The 9753-nt window shown below is 47.9% G+C and overlaps 1 protein-coding gene across 1 annotated transcript; it reads right to left on the bottom strand.

The window, feature by feature from the left end:
* Window positions 1-526: 526 nt before the first annotated feature.
* Window positions 527-3863, bottom strand: LOC119310282 (purine permease 3-like). The gene is made up of 2 exons (XM_037586080.1): window positions 2971-3863; window positions 527-1108 (listed from the first exon to the last, which is right to left on the bottom strand). Exons 1-2 carry the CDS (start codon window positions 3721-3723, stop codon window positions 779-781), a joined length of 1083 nt encoding a protein of 360 aa, XP_037441977.1. The 5' UTR covers window positions 3724-3863; the 3' UTR covers window positions 527-778.
* Window positions 3864-9753: the final 5890 nt, after the last annotated feature.

Here is a 9753-nt window from a genome sequence, read left to right on the forward strand (position 1 = left end):
GGGATAGATGAGTTGCCCAGTTGCGTGTCCATACACTTCCAAAAAAATTCTAACATGGTTTGCTTGCTGAACATGAGTTTTGAAGAACAGTAATGTATCATCAGCAAACAAGAAATGTAAGATATCATGAGCCCTTGTGATTTTCAGTGGAGAAATATTTTCTAGCATAATCCTTTCATTAATGAGAGCAAAGAGACCATCAGCAACAAACAAGAACAAATAAGAGGATAACGGATCACCATGCCGAAGCCCACGCATCGGTGCAAAATAATACAAGTTGACGTCATTAAATTTTACGGAATATCTCACCAAGCTCACACAGGACTTCCATTCGACCTATCGGTGAGCAAAGCATAACATTTGCATCATTTTCTTAAGGTAACCTATGCCTTGGAGAGATCAGGTTTATAAGCACACTAACTTTTTGTGGGATCCTTTTATGTGATGGATACACTCAAAGGCCACTTGAGCATTATCGGTGATCATATATCTTGGAATAAAAGCACTTTCGAAGGGAGAAATAATATCATTCAGAACTAGCCTAAGCCTATTGACTAGGCACTTTGGAATAACTTTGTAAATAACATTACATAAGCTAATAGGACAAAAATCAGTATTTTTTTACCAGGTTCTGGAATTTTGGGTCATGACAATAACCGTGCCATTTACCTCTGGTGGCAGGTTATGTATGCCTTACAAGTAGACAAGCACAACAATCCAAATCATAATTCTTGAAGAAAAACATAAAATGAGTTTCCAAATCGAAGTGTACTATTAGTCACGAGGCTTGGGCATCCAAGGCCGCTTTCTTCTTGGCCACCTTGGCGTCGCTGTACTCCCCGTAGGAGTAGGAGGCAAGGCCCCAGAGCGAGAGCGCGAGCGCCACGCCCTTCTCGCTGGTGAACTTCTCGTGCAGGAAGATGACGGCCAGCACCTCCGTGACCGGGATGAAGACGGCGATGAGGATCCCAGCGAACAGGGTGTGGACGCAGAAGATGACGCCCACAGCGCCCAGGAAGAAGAACTGCCACAGGATGGCGCTCCACACCAGCACCGTGTAGTACCGGGCCTCCCCCAGCTGGAACGCCCGCGCTTCCCTTGAGATCGCCTGCACGAATACACCACACACACAAAGCATCAATTAGTATGTGTGTGTGCCTTACCTTTTTATTTCGAGCAATTAGTAGTATGTGTAGTACTCTTTCTGTAAACTGATACTCCCTCTGCTCATTTTTATAAGTCGTTTTAGACAACTAAAAATGGATTACTTTGCACGCTGTTTAAATTGTCTTCAACGCCTTATAAAAGTGAACAAAGGGAGTATATAAGATCTTTTAGCTCGCTAGTACTTTGCGTCAGCTTTTAGGCGTGGTCTAACCAACTGCGACATATGCAGAAACGGAGAAGTGGAGGAACAAAAGCATGATTTTTGATAGTGTCTAACTATGGTGACGCTGGCGCACTCAGTTACTGTCTGAGCTAGTTGCCCATATATGAGCCGTCCATCGAAAGTAGGAGGAGGATTTGCTTAACATAGAAAGTAGGACGCTGTAACTATCCATGAGGCAGTTTCTGGTATTACATTTTTACTTCCCCGCCCCATTTTATCAGAACGAGGCAACAAAGATATGACCGTTCACAGCGCTCGACCAAGCCAAAGTAGCTGAGTCATAGAAGTACCAAAAGCCAACATAGCCAACATGTACATGATCACCAGTCCTAGCTGGAATGCGCTCGCAGATAGAAGCTTTGTCGATCTTCCGGGATCTTCCTAGTATCTTCTTTTATAGGATTATCCATGATTCGCTTAACAAAGAAATCTTTTCCATCTGACTGTTCCACGTTGGTTTTGCATCATGCCTACCTAGCTTTTCCTATTACTAAAAAGCATGCAGCAATGTCTTGTATGACGACTGATTGGGGGTGGACACACGAGGAAAGTATCGGTGCTCCCAGCCTTCGGGTACTCCCGGTGCTCTAACATTCTTGAATGTGTCAATTTTTTTGGAAAAAGATGTGAATGTTCACAAGGAATGTGACACAAGCCATAAAAATTACAGATCCAAACTCGAAATGCACATTGAGAAAAGAAAAAGAAAAAAACCAAATGTGAATAGTGTCAATGTTGCTTTTGTCTTTTTAACACTCTTCATGCTAGATTTCACAATTTTGTTTCTCAATGTGCGTTTCGAGTTTGGACCTAAAATTTTTAGGGGGTGTAGTCATATTCCTTTGTGAACATTCATATTTTTCTGGAATTTTTTGAAACATTTAAAAATATTTTTTTGACATTGGAGCACCGGGAGTATCCAGGGATAGGAGCACCCGATACTTTCCCGGGCCACACTCATGTCTGTCAAATTGTGTGGTCCAGAAATTGTGCGTGGTCAAGCAACCCTTTTCTAAATGATTCCTTGGTTTTCTTCACTGAAATCGTGTGTTACCTCCAATAAGCCAAAGGCTATTCGCCTAATGTCGCTTTTGGGTTGCAGTTGCGACGATGATGGCATCCAGGAAAAGAGAGGCTAGCAAGCAACGGCCGCCTGTAGCCACCATCAATAACTTGATTCCCGTGGGTTCCGATCGCTCGTTGTACGAGCACGACGGAACAGCTAGCTACAGCGCGTCCACGTTACCGGATCAATATGCTCTATCGGGCTCTCGTCGTTTTCAGCATGATCACGATTCACAGGCTAGGCTCAGAGAGCCTGCGCCAATAATTGTTTGGGTCCAAATGGAACGGACGGCGTGGATCGTTTTCGGTGTAGCCGTCGTATTGATGCCAATCGCCGTCTGGTCCAAGGCGAAATCATTCGGGGGAATTCAAGTGCTGACGGCTACTGTCCAGGGGAACTCTGGGTCAGGGTCGTTGCCGCTAGGCGACCCAAGCAAGAGAAACTACCGTGGCATACTCCTACTCTCCTGGTCTAGTAGAGTGTAGAGAGAGGAGTGAGGGAGATGGGCACCCACCTGGAAGTCGTTGTTGACGATCATGCCGACGGTGCAGAAAGCGGTGGCGAAGAAGCCCATCACCAGCTGCATCTCCATCACCAGCGCGTACGTCACCACGCTCCCGCCGCCCGCCGCGCGCTTGTAGGTCAGCTCGATCAGCGGCAGCACCAGCCCGTACAGCGCCGCCGCGGCCAGGGTGAGCAGGAACCCCAGCCAGTACTGCCCCTTGGTCACCCCGGCGGGGCGGTCCGAGGACACGTGCAGCCCCAGCACCACGGCGCCCACGGTCAGCAGCGCCACCGCGTTCACCGACAGCGCCGTCAGCCGCTGCCGCACGATCAGGAACGCGAAGAAGACGGTGAAGGCCAGCTGCGTGGAGATGAGGATCGCGGACGTTGACACGGGCACGAACGACAGCCCGTACGCGTAGAGGAAGTCGTCGGCGCCCGTCGCCAGCCCGAGCCCCGCGGCGGCGAGCAGTATCCTCGGCGGGGTGAGCACCACCGGCGCGCTGGGGTCGTGCGCGCGCCGGCTGAGGTACGACGCCGCCACGGGGAGCAGCAGCAGCGGCCAGCCGCCGGTCTCGAGCCACGCCGACAGCCACTTCCGGTGCCCGCCCTTGCTGAAGTAGAGGCGGCTGAGGAGCGGCCCGCCCGTGGTGCCCAGCGTGAGCATCCCGCAGTTGAGCGCCACCAGGAACCGATGCATCGCCTTGCCGCGCGCCGGCGGCGCGGGGCGCTGGTCGTCGTCCTTGGGCGCCTCCACGTCCATGCCTACGTTGCGAGGGTGCGCGCGTGTCTGAGTGCTGGGTACGGTAGCTGGATGGCGCTTGTCTAGGACTCCATTTTTGGAAGCTAGTGCGCACGGCGCTTTGGAGACAACGATGGCGCCGGCCGGCGGGCTGAGGATATGAATTGACAAAGTTTCAGCTACTGACATGAGTTTGCCACTAATTTGTATACTACATTAATTGCCGAACAATAATGCTACACCTACTACAAAGATCTACTACTACAAATGTTTTACTTCCTCCTATCCAAATTAATTGATGCACTATAACTTTAGTATAAAATCTCTAAAGAGTAAGTTCACCTCCAACCAGCCCTATATTACACCTACGAGCATCACGCAAACCCGGCCCATTTGACGCATGCATTAACTCAATCAAATTAGCACTTTCCTAAAACAACGTCCTACATTAATTTATTTAAATCAAATCTTAACAAAATCTCACTAAACTTTACTTTCCTTCTACGCGTACCCAAATCAAATCAAATCATACAAAATATCAACTATAATTAAATTTGGCCGGCCCATTTGACGAGTGCACATGTTCTTATTTTTTTATTTTTTTTCCTATGTTTTAGTTTTTGATTTCCTTTTCTCTGCTTTATTTTTCTATGATCAATCTATTACTTTGTGCTCGCTATAATATAAAAAACAACACTTTTCTAAAACAAAATCCAACCAAATCGGTACTTTTCCAAAATAATGTCATGAATTAAGTCAATTAAATCAAATCTTATCAAAACATCAATTGTAAACAAAGTTGACCGGCACAGTTGACGTGTGTGGGCGTTTTTATTTTTCGGTTTTTTTCTTTTATGTTCCATTTTTTGGTTTCCTTTTTTTCTGTTTCATTTTTCTATGACCAACCTATTATTTGTGCTCGGCATACTATTAGAATCGATACAAAATTGTGCACCATGGCGAGTTGGTAGCATCGCCTCCATTCTGGTTAAACCTCTCCCACCGATTTTTTTTCTATCCCACTAATTTATTTAAACCGGTTTTTAGCCCAATTATCAACTTATCCAGTTCTTATCTGCCAAATCTACACAAATTATGCAGATCGGTCTTCGATATATTATGTCGTTATGGAAAGAAATCAATCACAGTGATCTCTAATCAATCTTTAAAGACCAAATCGGTGGAAAGGATCAATGTTTGATAACACAAGACAACATTTATGGAAAGGTATCAATCACATGTCTATAATCTTTATCTTTATTATTAAAAGGCAATCTATTATAAAATGGCAATCTGTACTAGTCCTCGCTGGTACCCACGACTCACACCGACCGAAGGGATACCCCATCAATGTATCAATTTTTTAATCATTCCCCTCCCATCGGTTTTACTGAAAAAATGTATTCATGATTCAGCCTGCACCGCACGAGTCTCTCTTCTCTCTTTCTTCAGTGGTCTATTCCCCTCCGTGTAAGGATCCTCTTACATCATGAGGTTGCGCTCCGCCACTCGACTCCTCTCCCCTTGACTAGGGTTTCTATATGACCCACGATGCACACCTACCTATGGATGTCACCTATCTTCCACCATGGTGAGTGACCCTGACCCCTGACAACGATGTGTGCCCGCTCTGCGGCGGCTCTAGGACTACGCGAGGAGGAGGAGGTGGAGGAATTGTGGTGTCATGCTCTCCCCCGATGATTGAAAGTCACATGCCCTGCAGTACCCGCTCGATTCAGCTTCTCCACACCCGGTACTTATGTTGATGTGTCGCAGGAGCCTCCACGGAGGCGACGAGCGGAGAATGTGAAATTTGATGTATGACAGCAATAGAATTGTTGACGATTACGCCACTTTGTGTTTCTTGAAATTAAATGGTTGTTGAACTAAAAATAATCTGGCAAGCAATAATAAAATGAAGAATAGCTTCTCAAACATTCCTCGCGGTGGTGGCAGCCATAGCGGCATCATGAAGCAGCGGGTGGCGACGGCGGCGACCGCAACTTCTCGGAGTGATAGGTGGCGACGGCGGTCCTGGGCCAACATGTGGGCAAAGATGCCCCTCACATATGGCATCTGGATCCGCTCCATTTAGTCGTGCATGAGCTTCTTGGATGTTCCTCGTGACGGAGGCGGCGACCTACCTATGGATGTCGCCCTTCTTCCGCCATGGAGAACGACCCCGACCCCCGACAGTGATCTGTGCCCGCTCTGCAGCAGCTCAAGGACCAGGCGAGAAGGAGGAGGAGGAGGAATTGTGGTGTCACCTCTCCCCAACTATTGAAAGTCGCTTGCCCTGCAACACCTGCTCGATTCAGCTCCTCCACACTCGGTGCTTATGTTGATGTGTCGCACGAGCCTCCACGTAGGCGGCGGGTGGAGAATATGAAATTTGATGTATGATGCAATAGAATTGTTGACGATTACACCACACTTTGTGTTTCTTGAAATTAAATGGTTTGTCATAGAAGATGAAATTTGAGTATGACCATTGTTGAACTGAAAATAGTCTGGGGAGCAATCATAAAATGAAGGATAGCTCCTCGAACATTCCTCGCGGTGGTAGCAGCCATAGCGGCATCGTGAAGCAACGGGTGGCGATGGCGGCGACCGCAACATCTCGGAGCGATAGGTGGCAATGGCGGTCGTGGGCCAGCACGTGGGCGGAGAAGCTCCTCACATCTGGCGTCTGGATCCACTCCATCCAGCCGTGCTCGAGCTTATCGGACTTTCCTCATGACGGAGGCGGTGACCTAACTATGGATGTCACCCTTCTTCCACCATTGTGAGTGACATCAACCCTCGATAGTGATGTGTGACCGCTCTGCGGCAGCTCGAGAACCAGGCGGGAAGGAGGAGTTGGAGGAATTGTGGTGTCACGCTCTCCCTCGGCAATTTAAAGTCATCTGCCCTACAGCACCCGCTCGATTCGGCTCCTTCGCACGGGTTCCTTCTATTGTTGATGTGTCGCGATAGCCTTCACGGAGGCGGCGGCTGACAGATATGAAATTTTATGTATAATGGTAATAGAATTGTTGTCGATTTAGACCACTTTGTGTTTCTTGAAATTAAATGATTTCGCACGGAATGTGAAGTTTGAGTATGAAGGTTGTTGAACTGAAAATAATCTGGCAACCAATGATAAAATGAAGAATAGTGTCTCGGGTATTCCTCGCGGTGGTGACGTCCATAGCGGCATCACGAAGCAGCGGGTGGCAATGGCGGTGGCCGCAACATCTCAGAGCGGTAGGTGGCGGGGGCCCTGGGCCAGCATGTGGGCAGAGATGCTCCTCACTGTCGGTGTCTGGATCCGCTCCATTCAGCTGTGCCCGAGCTTCTAGGCTGATCCTTGTGACGGAGGCGATGACCGCGGCGTCGTAGAGCAACGAGTGGCGGCATCCAAGGTCCTGCGTGCTGGCGAGGGTTTTTCCGTGGAATATTATTTAAGTGGGTCTATTTTTCTAAAGAAACAATGTTTTGTTCTTTTCTTTCTATACAAGATTTGCACCATCATACAGTTTATGTTTCACTTTTGTTTGTTGTGAGTGGTATTGCTTAAGTTTTCTTTGAACTAACTGGTTGCGATGTCTTCGTGGCTCTCTTGCATTATTTATGAAATTAATTAACATCGAAGAAAGGGGTTCATTGACTCAATATGATGTTTCTTATAATTAAAACAAAATATATCCAGCTCTTGCATCATATAATTTGCTTCTCTTCCTCTTTGGAAGTGCTTGCCTTCTCATTTGATCGTTTAATACTTAAGCATGCTAGGGAATCACACTAGTTAATGGAAAGGTGGGATATGGGGGAGGAATTTTAGCGCTTGTTGTAACGTGCTCATGACATTTCTCTCCTTCTGCCAATAGTAATGCACTGAGATTTCTTTGCCACTGTAGACTCATAGTGAAGGTGAGGTGGGAGTCTTCTGGTTTTAAAGGAGAGGGCTCCGGCGAGAAATGTCCTACTACGGTGGGAAACTGAGTGTGGAGGGGAGAGTTCGGCTGAAAAGGGAAGGGTACATTGTGGGATGGAGTTTTTGTGCATATCCCACGTGTTGGAGATAACATGGCGGATAATCCGGACAACCATATTTCCCTACCATATAATCTGGATTTTGGGGAGTCCGGACTGTTCAGACAGTTGAATTTCGGGGAGCCTGCTCGGCGCCCGTACACGCCAGGGAGAAATGAGCTTCAACCTTGGAGACGACCTTAATCATTTGTTTGATTCATTTATATGATTGTACGCCATAGCAGCACACCAGCATTATACTAGTTATACTAAATATGCGTCAATTAATATGAACCAGGGAGAGTAGTTAACTTTCCAAACTATAATTCTCTCCCACTGAATTTAATTGGGGTTGGCCCCTTCATCCCTTATCACTAATCATAATCCTTTACATCAGCTTATTTGTAAAAGTGTTTTAAGTACCTTTTGGTGCGAGTGGATCGTAACAGCTCGTTGGATACGTGCGGATAGTTTTGGGCTACAAAGTAAGTATTAGTCTATACTATGAAGTGAAGTAAATTGTTACCAAGTAGCAAGTATTCCAAACTATTAAAAAAAGGAGTAAATGATAAAAAAAACTCCACAATTGTAGAGCTTGAATAAAAAAACCATTACTATTGTGCTTACAGTGTGTCGATAACACGGACAAGTCACTAAATGCATGTTGACACCGTTTTTGGCGGATGAGGCCCGCTGTAAGTGCTGACGTGATAAAAAAAACTTACTCCCTCCTTCCATCTATATAGGTCCTAATGCGTTTTTCGAGGCTAACTTTGACCAAATGTTAGAGCAATAATATATGACATGCAACTTACACAAAGCATACCTTCAATTTTGTATGTCAAAGGAGCTTCCAATAATATAATTTTCATAGTATACATCTCATGTGCTATTAATCTTGTCAATAGTCAAAGGCTGTCTTAAAAAACACATTAGGCCCTATATAGATGGAAGGAGGGAGTAACACCATCTGATTGGGCAATTAAACTGGATATGGCCCACCCGTCATCGTGAGCACACACTTCTCTCTTCCAAGTACATTCTGCCGAGCAACTTGTGTGCACACGTACGATCAGTCGGGGACGCGGGGTCGCCTAGGCGACAAGCAAGTGCGCGAATGCCGCCACCTACTTGAAAAGAGTGTTGCGGCGGCGAGGTGGGTTGCCCAACTGCAAGCTCCACCCCGGCTCGTCCCCAGCCTCAAAATATACCGAAGCCCCTCTGTGTCCACATGTCAGTCCTTGGCGGCGCAAGCTTCTCCTGGGCACGTGACAGACTTGAGATCGTGCCTCCGGCGCTTGGCAGCGGCGGGATACTCCCCTGCAGCTCACTTGCACTCAACAACCGTGGGATCATTCACAACAGTGGCCCACAGTCCTTCCATGATCATGCGCTAGGTTGTTGCGATGCGCCGTGGAGTAGAGTACGGGAGGAGGGGAAGCGCGTGGTGTGGAGCTAGAGTTGGCTGGCCACAGCCGACGAGATGGTTGGCCGTGGCCGAGCCGGGGGCCAACATGCTATAGACGTGTGCGATTCGGTCCTCAGCTAGCGACGAGCACGACATGGAGCATGAGATGGGAGGATGAGGGAAAGCTCGTGAGGCAGAGATGAAGGTGTCTGGCCACAGTCGGTAAGGTGGCTGGTCGTGGTCGAGCTGGGCAGGCACGTGTGCAGTTGTATCCATCGCGGGGTGGCGCAGGGCTGGGGCCAAGTTGTTGTTGGCGGGAGGAAAGCAGGGCCGGCTCGATACCGAGCACAACTTGACGCCCACGGTGCCGCCGCTTCCTCTTGCCCGCTGCGGTTGGAGGCGGAGCTTCTGGCGTCGGCAGGTCGAGCGCCAGATCCTGACGGTGGTCTGTGGTAGGTGAAGTGGTGATCGTGCCTTGGATTTGGGTGGGATCCGTGACCCGATGCTCACCGGAGCTTAAGTGGTGCTGCTTGCGTTGACCTTGCCTGATGGTCCGTCAAGGAAGGTGTGACTTCATTCATGGCACAGCTATAGTGTGCCGCCCGATGGGCCAAGAACCCGGATATGTT

The sequence above is a fragment of the Triticum dicoccoides genome, chromosome 5B, assembly GCF_002162155.2.
Source record: "Triticum dicoccoides isolate Atlit2015 ecotype Zavitan chromosome 5B, WEW_v2.0, whole genome shotgun sequence".
Taxonomy (NCBI): Eukaryota; Viridiplantae; Streptophyta; class Magnoliopsida; order Poales; family Poaceae; genus Triticum; species Triticum dicoccoides.

Excerpts from the sequence above, each read along its gene's own strand:
- LOC119310282 (XM_037586080.1), bottom strand. The coding sequence starts at position 3,723 with ATGGACGTGGAGGCGCCCAAGGACGACGACCAGCGCCCCGCGCCGCCG. Across the intron at positions 1,109-2,970 it reads TCGTCAACAACGACTTCCAG|GCGATCTCAAGGGAAGCGCG; the intron begins GTGGGTGCCCAT and ends GTATTCGTGCAG.